The following is a 14,632-nucleotide window of genomic DNA, read 5'->3' as shown; positions in this document are numbered from 1 at the left end:
GGTCAGTATCTCCAAAAGTACTAAAGCCACTGAACTAACATAACAAGGCAACTAGCATTTTCAAGAGTAAAGTTCAGTATTAGCAGCATGTGTATTTTCTTACCGATTTCATTTACGTGGACAGTTGACTAAAAAAAAAAAAAAAAATAACAGTACACCTCCCTCCAAAAGATTTCCCCTGGGTGTTTTTGCACACATGTGCACTTTGGAGGAAAAGGTAATAAGGGCTTTGAGTTTAGTGTAAATGTAACCCGAAATCAAACAAACTGGATTTTCTCCAAAAAGCTAAAAAATGGTACTTTGAATTATCTGTAAATTCCATATCTTAGAGTACAGTACAGACATGGGAATTCATTCTTAGGACCATGGCAGATACCTTCAGCTGGGCAACAAAATAGCAGCAACAGGCCCACAGGAATAAAAAAATAAAAAAACCCGAAACACAGTTGACAGCAGAACAGAAGGACCTTGCATCCGAAGCATACAATAGCAGGGGCTCACACAGCCACCTGGCAAACAAACAGTTTTGAAAAACTTGGAGAGAATCAGGTGGTGGCCCTGCAACTTGTGAAAGGGAAAGATGGTAGATGTTTTAAAATGCCCAAGAACATGGACATCCCTGGGAGAATGGCCTCAGGCAAGAAAGGAAAAACACATTCTCTAAGAGCAGAAATCCTAGGGGAAAAAAAAGTTAAATGAACACTCAGCCCATAGAGGGACTGCCCTGAAGGAAAGAAAAGATGGGTCAGTGAAGACATGGCAGGTAGCTTTAGATGACAATCCTCAACCTCAGTTATGAAATATGAACAAAGCATATCCCTCTATAGTGTGTACTTGTCTCAATTTATAGCACCTAGTATCATTTCTGTCTGCTGCTTCATTCCTCTATCAGCATGAATCACTTGTGACAAATTATCTTGACACCAAGAGAAAAAATATGACAAAGGGAGGGAGCTGCAGCGGATTGACAGCCTTAGCTCTGTTCTCGTGCTGTGTAAAGGCGGGTGTGTTCATTCCTTCCAATCAGCTCTTAGAGCTCTCCTCACTGAGCTCTGCAGAGTGCCCCCTTTTTTCCTGACAGCTCAGACATGCTTTATATATTCTTCACTTTGAACAGATGTATTTAATCTCTGGGTATCACCTGAGAATAGTCCCTTCACTGGGCATATGTAAGGGTTTGAAACCACTGTAATTACACTGCTTAAAAAAAATAAAGGAACACTTTTTAATCAGAGTGTAGCATCAAGTCAAATTCCTGGGATATTGATCCAGTCAGTTAAGTAGCAGAGGGGGTTGTTAATCAGTTTCAGCTGCTTTGGTGTTAAATTAACAACAGGTGCTCTAGATGGGCAATAATGAGACAATCTCCAAAACAGGAATGGTTTTACAGGTGGACGTCACTGGCATTTTTTTCCCTACTCATCTTTTCTGACTGTTTTTCACTAGTTTTGCATTTGGTTAGAGTCAGTGTCACAACTGGTAGCATGAGGCGATACCTGAACCCTATAGAGGTTGCACAGGCAGTCCAACTCCTCCAGGAGGGCACATCAATACATGCTATTGCCAGAAGGTTTTCTGTGTCTCCCAGCAGGGTCCAAAAGAGCATGGAGGAGATTCCAGGAGACATGAAGTTACTCTAGGAGAGTTGGACGGGACCATAGAAGGTCTTTAACCCATCAGCAGGACCGGTATCTGCTCCTTTGTGCAAGGAGGAACAGAATGAGCATTGCCAGAGCCCTACAAAATGACCTCCAGCAGGCCACTGGTGTGAATGTCTCTGACCGAACAGACAGATTTCATGAGGGTGGCCTGAGGGCCCGACATAGTCTAGTGGGCCCTGTGCTCACTGCTCTGCACCGAGGAGCTCAATTGGCATTTGCCATTGAACACCAGAATTAGCAGGTCCGCCACTGGCACCCTGTGCTTATTACAGATGAGAGCAGGTTCACCCTGAGCACGTGACAGACATGAAAAGGTCTGGAGAAGCTGTGGTGAATGGTATGCTGCCTGTAACATCATATTTGTGAGTAGTTTTTTTATCTATTATATTTAATAAAAGTTACTACAGGCTTCACTATGTCTGGCTTCTTCCCTTCCTTATGAATGTGTAATCGAGAGGGACCATTAGTAAAAGGTTGGAGGCTCGTCTGGTGAAATACGTATCCATCCATCCCCAGGGCTGTTTTGGAGAGTCACTGCTTTTTAAGGCTTGATTACCTTTAACATCTGGTGAGTGGATCCCCAAAAGGGGCCGTTTGGAGCACTTTTACCACAGTGTGGAGCACCTCAAGCACTTTCTGTCCAGCACCTTATTTGAATGTATTAATGGACTCATAATTTTGGACTGCACTTTACTTTGCACCAAATCACTTTAACACTTAGCATTTTGATTATTGCACCTTATATTGTGATATATATTAATTTTTATGGTCATATTTCAGCACCAAGCATCTTGCACTTTATATTGTGATATATATTAATTTTTTATTGTCATATTTTATCACCAAGCGCACTTTATATTGTTCATTATCGGAGGATTGTATTTATTTATCTATCACTTTCCTGGTAGCGCTGTCATATAACATTTTCATTGCCTGTAACATCTTTCAGCATGACCGAGCGGGTAGTGGGTCAGTGATGTTCTGGGGAGGCATATGCATGGAGGGACGCACAGACTTCTACAGGCTAGACAATAGCACCCTGACAACCATTAGGCATCTGGATAAAATCCTTGGGCCCATTGTCAGACCCTACGCTGGTGCAGTGAGTCCTGGGTTCCTCCTGGTGCACGACAATGCCAGGCCTCATGTGGCGAAGAGTATGCAGCCATTTCCTGGAGGATGAAGGAATGGATACCATTAAATGGCCCCCACGCTCGTCTGACCTAAATCCAATAGAACACTTCTGGGACATTATGTTTTGGTCCATCTAACGCCACCAGGTTGCACCTGAGTCTGCTCAGGAGCTCAGTGTTGCCCTGGTCCAGATCTGAGAGGAAATACCCCAGGATACCATCCGTCGTCTCATTAGGAGCATCCCCCCGACGTTGTCAGGCATGCATACAAGCACGTGGGGGCTGCAATGAAATTTCAGCAAAATGGGCTAGCCTGCTGCATCATTTTTACACTTTATTTTCGGAGTGTCCTTGAATTTAGCCCTCTGTAGGTTGATCATTTTCATTTCAATCAAACGATGTGGCCTCCTTTAATTCAATTAATTTTTAATTTAAAACACATTACCCAGTCTATAACAGTATAGCTATCCAGTATATTTTTCCCAATTGAGATCTGATGTATTTTCAAACTTTACCTATATTTTTTTTTGAGCAGTGTAAAAAAAATGTATTCCTCTAGTCCTAAACTTAAAAAAAAAAAAAAAGTGTAACAGAGTCATCCATAAAGGATTTGCATAAATATTGTAGAGTAAAAAAAATTGATATTTTATATTGGTTATATAAAAGTGATTTACAGCAATGCAACATAATACAGTGTCCAGTATACATTGCATCAGCCACTACATCAAGTTACTTAAATTATACTTCAAATAAATCTCCAACCTTCAACTAGCCAAAACATTTGATAAAGGGTGACCTGTTCTATGTAGATAGCCTTATATTTGCCTTTGTGAATTGTTATCAGCATATCTCCACCAGTGTACCTCTACTGTGCAAGGAATGACCTTCTACTGGATGCAATATTCTTAGCTGCTGTGCAGACTGACCAAGTAATATTAATGAATACATTTCATTTGAATTTCAATTTAAAGTGATATTAAAAAGGCAGATTTTTTAACAACACACGTCATACTTACCTGCTCTGTGCAGTGGTTTTGCACAAAGCAGCCCCGATCCTCCTCTTCTTGGGTCCCTTGCCGGCGTGTGTGTAAATGGACACAGAGCAGCGGGGCTTGGGAGCAAGCCTGCTCAGGTGCCTCCCAGGGGGTTGCTGTGGGAGCACCTGAGCAGGCCTGCTGCACTGTGTCTCCATTCACACACACAGCGTGACTTGCCCCTGCCCCCTCCTCAATGGTTCATTGGCTGTGACAGTATTGACTGCCATTGCCTCCCGCTACTGTTTTAGCCAATGAAGAGGAAGAGACCCGGGAGAGCCGGAGGCTCTTGTGCACATTGCTGGATAAAAAATCAGGCTCAAGTGAGTATTGGGGGGGTTGGGGGGGTGAGGGGGATGCTACACACTACAAAGTTTTATGCATTATGGTGGTAAAACACCTTGAGCCTTTACAACCACTTTAAAAGAGGAAATAAACCCTCCTATTGTTTTCAGCCAAGGACGCTGCCATCTTGGCCTCTGTTTAAACTTCAACTGCAATGCTGCTGCACATGTGATCAGTTATGACACAAGCCATTGGATGGTTTGACAGTTTGGTTGGGAGCACAATCAATGTGACAGTTACATTGCTGACACGTGCCAGAAATGTAACCATTTCTGGTTCTGAAAACTGTTTTGAAACTGAAATCTATGGGTTTACTTTTACTTTAAGTGACTTATCTGACACATAATGGGCAGTACAAACCATCAGAAGCAGGGTGGAATTATTTTCAACTTGGGAAATTCTGCACTGAAATCATATATTTGAAATGTGTGTTCAGTCATCCCAATAGAACCTATAACTAGCCCTGACAATTAACCCTATACTGACCTGCATTATAAAAACATTTACCTTGATTTTAACACAAAGGTAACCCCTTAATCCTAAACTTAGCTACCAATACGTCTACGCATTTTTTAAAGCACATCTAAATCCACAAGAAAAAAATATATTGCAGCTTACCATTCTTTAGATGCAGGCTGTATTTTATTTTTATTTTAGCCTTTTCTCCCCTTTCTTTTCACCTTCTGATCTGTCCAGTAACACACTTCCTGTCTTACGATGTCTACACTTGGTCCTCACTGTACCTATGGAAGAGTAACATAGCTACTCTTGGACCGCAAGCATTGTCAACATGTGGAAACGGTAGTGTTAGATGGCTTAGTAGATTTAGATAGACTTTAATTTGTTAGTCACTTATGTAATTTGTTAGTCACTTATGTAAAGTCCAACTCAAGCTAACACTGTCCAAGCAGTTACAGAAGCTGTTTTTTTTCTCCTTTTGTGATAAAAAGTTTCACTAAATGTCAGTGTTAAATGGTTTGTCTAACCCTCTAACTGCCACTTTTGCTGGACAGCTTGGTCTGTTAAAGGAAATTAAATAAAAAAAAAAAAAAAACAGACATTGTAGCAGGATCGAAAGTTAAAAATAAAGCTTAAAAAACAAAAAACGAATGCAGCCACCAAATCTAAGGACTGTAAACTACAATATATATATATATAAAACATTTTTGTTTTTGGGTTTAGATTCGCTTTACCTCAACCATAAACTAATACGAAGTTGACTAGTAAAACTGAATACTTTACTTTTTGCACCAAAAAAAGTGTCCCCCATGGAATTGTTAGAGCTTGTGTAGATAGGCAAAAAAGGCATGCTTTCAAGTGGATTTTGTTTGAGATCCTTCTGAACAGCTTCTGACCTTCTAGGCCATATTGAGGCGCTTTGGCTTTCCCATTGATTTATATAGGGGTAACAGTCCCTGAACGCTTTTATTGGCAGAAATTGATAGTGCACTTTTTTGTTCACAATTTATTCTAATTTATATACTGCATGCTGAATGGGGGTCCCATGGGGGTTTTAGAGCTTGGACAGGTCAAACTAGTTCTGAATAGTGTATTGATGTGCTTCTGAACACCTAAGCCATATCAAGGTGCTTTTGCCTTCCCATTGATTTGTATGGGGATAACAGTCCCTCCACCCATGCTGCACACTTTGACAATATTTATTCTATTTATATATGTTGCATTGGGGTCCCAGGGGGTGTCAGAGTTCTGAAAGGTTAAACTAGTTCTGGATGTTGTGTAGATGTGCTATGGAGCAGACCTTACAAAATTACTGAAAACTTGCCTACAATATATGCTAGCTAGCAACCCCTTTGATAGGTTGACAGGGATAAAAATTAGCAATATCCTTCATTTACCAATTTATTAGTATAGTCATCCACTAGGTAGGTTTAGCTGTACATTATCAGCAAACAATAATGTTTATATATGAGCTAAAGTTGAAGCATGCCACGATAATTTAACCTGCAAAGTAACCAGAGCTTGCTTTTATCACTAAATAAAAACTCAAACCCATATTTTCACTGAATAAACATTTATTAGAAAGTATTATCAAAATATAAGACACATTATGTTTTTATGTAAAGAAAATGTGTGCAGCCTTTAGGGCAAATCCCATCTGAATACCAGATAAAATGATAATGGTTGGCAAACTTGTTATTCACATAACAGGTTGGAGTCCAATAACTTAAAATATTTAAATTAAGGATGTGGGTCAGAGGTCCTCATGTATATTTATTGATTCTTCTGCTGCATCAGATGTCACATTCTGCTGAGTAACGGTTTCTTCAGCTATGGAGTAAAACAATCGATAGCAAGAAGGTTAAAAAAATCCTTTAATTGTATTTGGACATGCAAACACGAACATATTTTACTCAAATATTTATACACAATAATCTCACAATCGTGCAATAAGAGCACTTCTGCTATGTGGTAAATAGACAACCAAATGTTAAGGTGCTAAATATTTTGAGAAATTATAACTTGATTACAAATAACTGTGATGAAAAAGCACATTTCCCACCACTAATCCATAATGTGCAATAAAAAGCCTTTATAAAACAGAAGGCATTTACATGTAATCACCTCTATTTTGAACATAAACTAGTAAGGATTCCTCATTTAAGAATAGTTGGAGGAAGCATGTGATGCACTAGGGATGTAACGATATCGAAGATATCGCGATATCGTATCGTCGTGGTCGTGTCTCGATATCGTCATGGTTGGGTTACAATATTAAAAGGACAGGTGTCCGTCAAAAAGCAAGAGGAATAAACACAGTCCCGCGGAACAAATCATTGTTAACTACATAGACCAGAGTTTAAGGATTTTTTTAACTGTTTTTTTTTTTTTCTTGCAATGTAGATATTTTGATCTTTCTGATGAAAAACGTGAACATAAGCTAAATGATAGGTCAGTGTTTTTTTTAAAGGCTTTTTGACTGACTATTTTATTTAAGTTTAAGTTATGTTCTTAAATACCAGTTTTAAAAGGCTGCCTTTATTTGCCTTGCACATTTAAACCTGACTTAACTTGATCTTTGTTTGCACTTAAAGGGAATTGCCTATTGTTTGTTTCCAATTGTTCTAGCTGAACATTGCACAGAAGAAATCAGTTATGCAACCAAATATTACTATACAGAATATTGATGTTCCTGACTACAACTTGCACTTTAAAAGCACTATGTGATCAGTGTTTTATGTTGTCATGGATCCATAAATACAACAATAAATTGCCTGTTGACTGGCAAAAGCAGAATAAATGTCGGTATTTTTTCGCTATTATCATCACAAACCCTATCATGAGCTATTTAACAATACCATGAGCTTTTCCACAATATCGCAATAAATATCGTACCGTGAGGTCAATATCGAAATTGTATCGTACCGTGAGATTTTGATATCGTTACATCCCTATGATGCACTCCTTTATGTCACTTGTCCAACTGTATATCCAGTACCACTGGTTTACAATATCGATACAGCGGGATATTATACAGCCCTCTACTTAAACTGCATACTACAGATGTTTCAGGCTTATTGGTCATCATCAGTGAAAAGTACAGGAACATGGGGACCTACAAAAAATATAGCCAGACCGGTAATTGTAAGGAGCAGAAAAGCCCTCTAATGCGATTATACTTTTCCTAAATACTGTATGTGAGAATGTCTTGAATTAGCCGTCAGGTCCCATGGTTGTTATATTTCATTACCTGCCAAAAAATATATCAAAACTGGATCTTTGTTTAAGCGATTGTGAACCCTTACATACACCCAGTGAAGTGACTGGCCTCAGGTGATACACAAAGATTAAACAAATCCTCCTACATCAGTTGTACCTGTTGATCTGCAGTATTTTCTTCTCTATAGCTGTTCAAAAAAACTTGGGATACAACACCCGTGTACATAAGCTCCAATATGGTCAATGAAAGAATGATGAGGAAATGAATTTATGTAGCAACAGAATTAAATTGAGTTTGCACAAATATTACCTGTCTTTGTAAGGGCTACACACTGTTCCTCTTGTTCTTCAAAGCCTTCAGCACAGACACATTTATAGGTTCCAGGGATGTTTATACAGTCCTCATTCTCTCTGACACATATTTTCTCATCAGTCTCACACTCGTTTATATCTGAAAGCATATGTCATTATTGTTTAGGAGTATGACAAAAAATGCAGTATGCAAAAAATAAAAAAAATCACAGGACATCGGGTTTGAAAAGCAAAAAGAAAGTTCTTACCCTTAGCAACAAAAAGTGTTTTTTTTTTTTTTTTGTTTTGTTTTGTTTTTTTAGGGATTACCAAGGAAATACACTCTGCAGGTTGTTATGGAAGACACTTGCACTTTAGAATGACAACACAAAATAAGCAAGCTCATATTGCATTAGGGCTTTATTATCATCAAATCACATGCCATGCACCCACTGGCATGTAATTTCACATTGCAATATGCCTTTTTTTTTCAGCACACAACGCAGTGCATTGGTCTAAATAGACACACTTTATTTGAAACAGGCACTCTTTTTGTAGTGTTTAAGCAAATTAAGGATAAGGGGTTAGGCAAGTATTTTTTTTACCCATGTTCCCCTACCCCCTTCTCAAGGTGACTGGATCAAGTCCCTTACTAATTCATACCTCACTTATGCAGATCTGCAGTAACAGATGCCTTGGAATAATGATCTTTTGTCATTGTTTTCACCCAGTAATTCAGTACTAGAATTGTAATGAAGTATTAGAGCAGGAGGCAAGGCAGAAGTGGATCCTGCAAGAGGTTACTGCTGGAAATCCCCAAAATGTCTCAGATTTCCTATGTACTCCCAGGAACTGATGTATTCCACTCCTAGATTTGGAGAATCCAGCTGGCTCTTTCCAGCACTACATAACCACTTAAAGCCGTTGTTCACTCTGGGGGAAAAAAATAAAAGTCAGCAGCTAAAAATACTGTAGCTGCTGACTTTTTTTTTTTTTTTTTAAAGACACTTATCTGTTTAGGGAACCAGGGCTCCTTCCCCAGGCTAGTTCTTCACTAGCCTTTAGGTTCCCGGCATTGGCATCATAACTGTGGGAAGCTGGCTATACCCCCTTCAGCTTTACAGCCCGCTGTCCTCTGGGACCTGTGACTTGTCCCAGAAAAACTGATTGAGGAGAACTTCGGCTTGCCTACACGTCAAAACTAGGTAACCATCTCCCCCCCCCTCCAAAGAGTGACATGCCATATATGGGGGGGGGGGGGGACCTAAAACAGAAATTCTCCTTTTGGTAAATTGTCTTTATATCCTTGATTAACCTTCCAAGCGGTATTCCCGAGCGTGACTCGGGGTTAGATTCTAGAGCCAAAAGTGGTAACCCCGAGGTAGAGGTTTTACTTACCTTTTCTCCGGGATCCAGCGGAGAATGCGGGCGTTATGCGGCGGCGGAGCTTCCTCCTGATCGTCTGCGAGCCTCGGCTTCCGTCTCCGGCGACGTGACGTCCCCCGGGGGGTGGAACCGGCGGCAAATTCAAATGTAAAACACACTGATACCATTCAAAATAAAAAAAATCACATTACATTGCCCCCCAGTGCCCTTTCCTGCAGTTTTACTGTACTTTTTATGTAAATATATATATATATACACACATACATACATACACACACACACACACACACACACACATACATACATACACACACAGTATATATATATATATATATATATATATATATATATATATATATATATATATATATATATATATATATATATATATACGTAATTCTTGTGAATGAGCAGCCCAAACCAACTGTATACATTATATATGTATACATACACATTATATATATATATATATATATATATATATATATAAATATATATATTACACACACACACACATACACAGTTGGTTTGGGCTGCTCATTCACAAGAATCACATGCAAAATAATGGTACCGCTTTCAGCACCTAAAATCCAAAAGAATCATACCACCAGGGAGGTTAGAGAACCTGAAATTCACCAGTTACTGATAAGTTCAAGATAAAATATGTCCATGTCGGACATGCAGAAATATACAATACTTTTATTGCGTGCTTGAAAACGCAATATGTACTTCCACAATTGTGGCTACTGTCAAAACATCTTCAGACCCTAATCTCAAACAGGAATATTTAGAACAACTTGGAATCATATATCCCAAGTTGTTCCCAGGTACGTCCTTTCGCAGGAAAGAGCTGACCTGCTGCAGTATAAGTATGGCGGCTGGCTGACAAGTGGTTAAAGCAGGCATAATTAAAAGCATATACAACATCTCCACCATGCAAGAGTATACTTATTATTGCTAGATGGGACTATGTCTGCTAAGTGTAGCAAAAAAAGGATCCACAAGTAGGCAAGTATAACATGCTTGTTATTTTTTTTTTTTTTTTAAGTTAAAAAAAAGACTTTAGTATCACTTTAAGAGCATAAAGCGTTCCTTTATTATTAAATACATTGCTGATCCTGCCTTTCCCATAGACCTCTCTACTGTTCGTGGTAATCATAGAGCAGCTGATCCTCTGGCTGCTATGTTGCCACTTTTATTGCACATGCACAGACAGCGTCTCTGTTTCCCTATCCACTTTTTTCTCTCCTCTGGAAGCAGCCCCATGTGACTTATTTTGTTGACTTCAGGGGTGGCTCCAGCAGGTTGACTGGCAGATGACTGCTCCAAGGCGTGTCTTCTATGCACACCTAATCAGCCAATTTTACCCCAGCCTGTCTCTTCCTCTTCCAGGAGCTCATATGAGGAGTCTTCTTCCAGCTGCAGCTGCTTTCCTTATCCTATCTGCAAGTCAATTGCTGCTAACAAGCTCAGCTCTGCAGGAATGCCCTGCCCCTGCTACTATTGGCCAAGCAGCAGCTGAGGGGAGAGGAACAGGTACCATATGATCAGCAATGGGAAGATGAAGATACAGAAGGAGAAGAAGGTTGACTTGGCCTCTAAACTCTACAGATCTCAATCAAGCATCTGTGGGATATGCTGGAAAAACAAGTCCGATCCATGAAAGCTCCACCACAAAACTTACAGGACTTAAAATGGAAGGCAAGTCAAAACCTAACTAAGCTTAAATCTATTCCTACCCCAAATCTAAGCCTACTCTATCTACCTTGTAAAAGGAAAGGTGCCTATAGTTACCGTATTTTCCGGCGTATGAGACGACTTAGCATATAAGACGACCCCCAACTTTTCCAGTTAAAATATAGAGTTTGGGATATACTACCCCTCGTCCAACTCACACCAAATAAAAATTTAAATGAAAAATGTGATGAAAAAACATCACATTTGATTTCAATATGGTAATCCATGACCCAATATTTAGAGGATAATATAATGGGCAAGTTTTAACTAAGGAAAAAAAATAAAAAATGGCCACTGATCTCAGTGACAGTGTTTTTTAATTTTTGAATGCATGTTTGATATAGACGATACTGTGCCACTGGAATTTTCAGTTTTCATAACCAATTCAGCATCCTGTCTATAACGCAAAGATATTTTTGCTTTCTGTACACAACCAGCCCTTCCACGTTTATTTAGTGTGATCCAGCACCTAGATGCCATCTATGATTAAAAATACTGTATGCCCGGGGTATAGAAAAAAGGGATACAGAGAGAGAGAGCGGTGATGTGACCTGAAAAACATGCCTCTTTCACCTGTCTGGCCCGCCATTGTATCTTATCACCGTACCTTCTTCTCTGCCTCTCAGATCTCGCACATGCGCGCCTACATCGCTTTACTGCAGTCCTCAGGAGCGAGACGCAGAGACAGAGGTACAGTAATAGGATACAAGGGCGGGCCAGACGGGTGAAAGATGCATGTTTTTCTTGTCGCATCGCTGCTCTCTCTTTTTCATACCCCGGGCATACCATAGTCTGAGACAGGGAGGGCTGGGCAGGCAGGGAGAGCCAATCCAAGCAGGCATACCGCGGCCATTTTTGAGCCCCCCCCACCGCATAGTTCAGTCGGCTCCGAAGTTTCAGCATCCGCCCTATAAAACGACATCCGGCGTATAAGACGACCCCCGACTTTTGAGAAAATTTTTCTTGGTTAAAAAGCCATCTTATACGCCGGAAAATACGGTCACTCCAGTCCGGTCACATGATCTCTCCAGCACCGTCTTCAGAGTAGAGGAGAGATGATCGCTGACAATGGCTATAGAGCCTGTGCCATGACTTCACCTGCAGGCTGACTATGGGGAATCTGTTGTTGGCTGTCTCAACTCTACAGTAAAGCCGGTGCTGGGACCCAATCATGTGACCAGACCAGAGTGACTTCAGAATAGGGAAGTATAGACATCTTTTCTTTTACAGGGTAGTTAGATTTGGCTTAGAATGGGGGTGGGAGAAGAGTTAAACTTAGTTAAGTTTTGACTTGACTTCCACTTAAAAGGATCTTCAACTGAAGGCTTAATGCCAGATATCACAACATACCTTCAGAGATCTAGTGGCATCAAAAGGGGACTTACTCAATATTAGGTGGGTGGTCATAAAGTTATGGCTGATCGGGGGGTATATATATCTATATATATATATATATATATATATATATATATATATATATATATATATATATATATATATATATATATATATATATATATATATATATATATATATATATATATACACACACACAGTATCTCACAAAAGTGAGTACACCTCTCACGTTTTTGTAAATATATTATATCTTTTCAGTTGACAATACTGAAGAAATTAAACTTTGCTACAATGTACAGTAGTGAGTGTACAGCTTGTATAACAGTGTAAATTTGCTGTCCACTCAAAATAACTCAACACACAGCCATTAATGTCTAAACCGCTGGCAGCAAAAGTGAGTACACCCCTAAGATAAAATGTCCAAATTTGGCCCAAAGTGTCAATATTTTGTGTGGCCACCATTATTTTCCAGCACTGCCTTAACCCTCTTGGGCATGGAGTTTACCAGAGCTTCACAGGTTGCCACTGGGAGTCCTCTTCCACTCCTCCATGACAACATCACAGAGCTGGTGGATGTTACAGACCTGCCCCACAGATGCTCAATAGGGTTTAGGTCTGGAGACATGCTTGGCCAGTCCATCACCTTTCCCCTCAGCTTCTTTAGCAAGCCAGTGATCGTCTTGGAGGTGTGTTGTGGGTCGTTATGTTGGAATACTGCTTCAGTATGTCACAGTACATGTTGGCATTTAGGGTTCCCTCGATGAGCTGTTGCTCACCAGTGCCAGCAGCACTAATGCAGCCTCAGACCATGACACTCCCACCACCATGCTTGACTGTAGCCAAGACACACTTGTCTTTGTACTCCTCGCCTGGCTGCCACCAAACATGCTTGATAACATCTGAATTAAATAAGTTTATCTTGGTCTCATCAGACCACATGACATGGTTCCAGTGATCTATGTCCTTAGTCTGCTTGTCTTCAGCAAACTGTTTGCGGGCTTTCTTGTGCATCTTTAGAAGAGGCTTCCTTCGGGGACGACAGCCATACAGACCAATTTGATGCAGTGTGCGACGTATGGTCTGAGCACTGACCAGCTGACTCCCCACCCCTTCAACAATGCCAGCAGCACTCAAACAACTATTTCTGAAAGACAACCTCTGGATATGACGCTGAGCACATGCACTCAACTTCTTTGGTTGACTGTGGCGAGGCCTGTTATGAGTGGAACCTGTCCTGTTAAACCGCTGTATGGTTTTGGCCACCGTGCTGCAGCTCAAATTTCAGGCTCTTGGCAATCTTCTTATAGTCTAGGCCAACTTTACGTAGAGCAACATTTCTTTTTTTCAGATCCTCAGAGTGTAATTTGCCATGCGGTGCCATGTTGAACTTCCAGTGACCAGTAAGGGAGTGAGAGCGATAACACCAAATTTAACACACCTGCTCCCCATTTACACCCGAGACCTTGTAACACTAATGAGTCACATGACACCGGGGAGGAAAAATGGCTAATTGGGCCCAATTTGGACATTTTCACTTAGGGGTGTACTCACTTTTGTTGCCAGCAGTTTAGACATTAATGGCTGTGTGTTAAGTTATTTTGAGGGGACAGCAAATTTACACGGTTATACAAGCTGTACACTCACTACTTTACATTGTAGCAAAGTGTAATTTCTTCAGTGTTGTCACATGAAAAGATATAATAAATTATTTACAAAAATGTGAGGGTGTACTTACTTTTGTGAGATACTATATATTTATTATCAGTAAACAAGCTGATTCAGCTATCAAGTCTGTTCCAAAAAAGAAAAATGTTAAAATTCCAGTGATTTTGCAAATGTTCTCTTACCTGTACATTTGTTATCTTCTAACACATATCCAGCTGAGCACTCTGTACACTTCTCTGGACCCTCGCCTGTACACCCGGAGCAGCTTTCATCACATTCTAATGAAAACAGCAAAACAATAAACAAAGCTTATTCTGTGTAAACACAACCAATAAGCATAAAAAGT

At 40.0% G+C, this 14,632-nt stretch overlaps 1 protein-coding gene across 1 annotated transcript in view; it reads right to left on the bottom strand.

Annotated features, from left to right (window-relative positions):
* Positions 1–6,188: 6,188 nt before the first annotated feature.
* Positions 6,189–14,632, bottom strand: part of CRELD2 (cysteine rich with EGF like domains 2) — a 45,461-nt gene continuing 37,017 nt past the window's right edge. Inside the window, exons 8-10 of the mRNA XM_082253356.1 lie at positions 14,469–14,564; positions 8,162–8,302; positions 6,189–6,462 (exon numbers count right to left, since the gene is read on the bottom strand). Coding sequence (XP_082109482.1) covers positions 6,386–6,462; positions 8,162–8,302; positions 14,469–14,564 — 314 coding nt within the window. The 3' untranslated portion in view covers positions 6,189–6,385. The remainder of the gene's footprint in view (positions 6,463–8,161; positions 8,303–14,468; positions 14,565–14,632) is intronic.

The sequence above is a fragment of the Pelophylax lessonae genome (assembly GCF_965119305.1).
Source record: "Pelophylax lessonae genome assembly, chromosome: 4".
Taxonomy (NCBI): Eukaryota; Metazoa; Chordata; class Amphibia; order Anura; family Ranidae; genus Pelophylax; species Pelophylax lessonae.
Note: the sequence above shows the minus strand (reverse complement) of the source record. Positions and strands in the feature narration are given on the sequence as shown.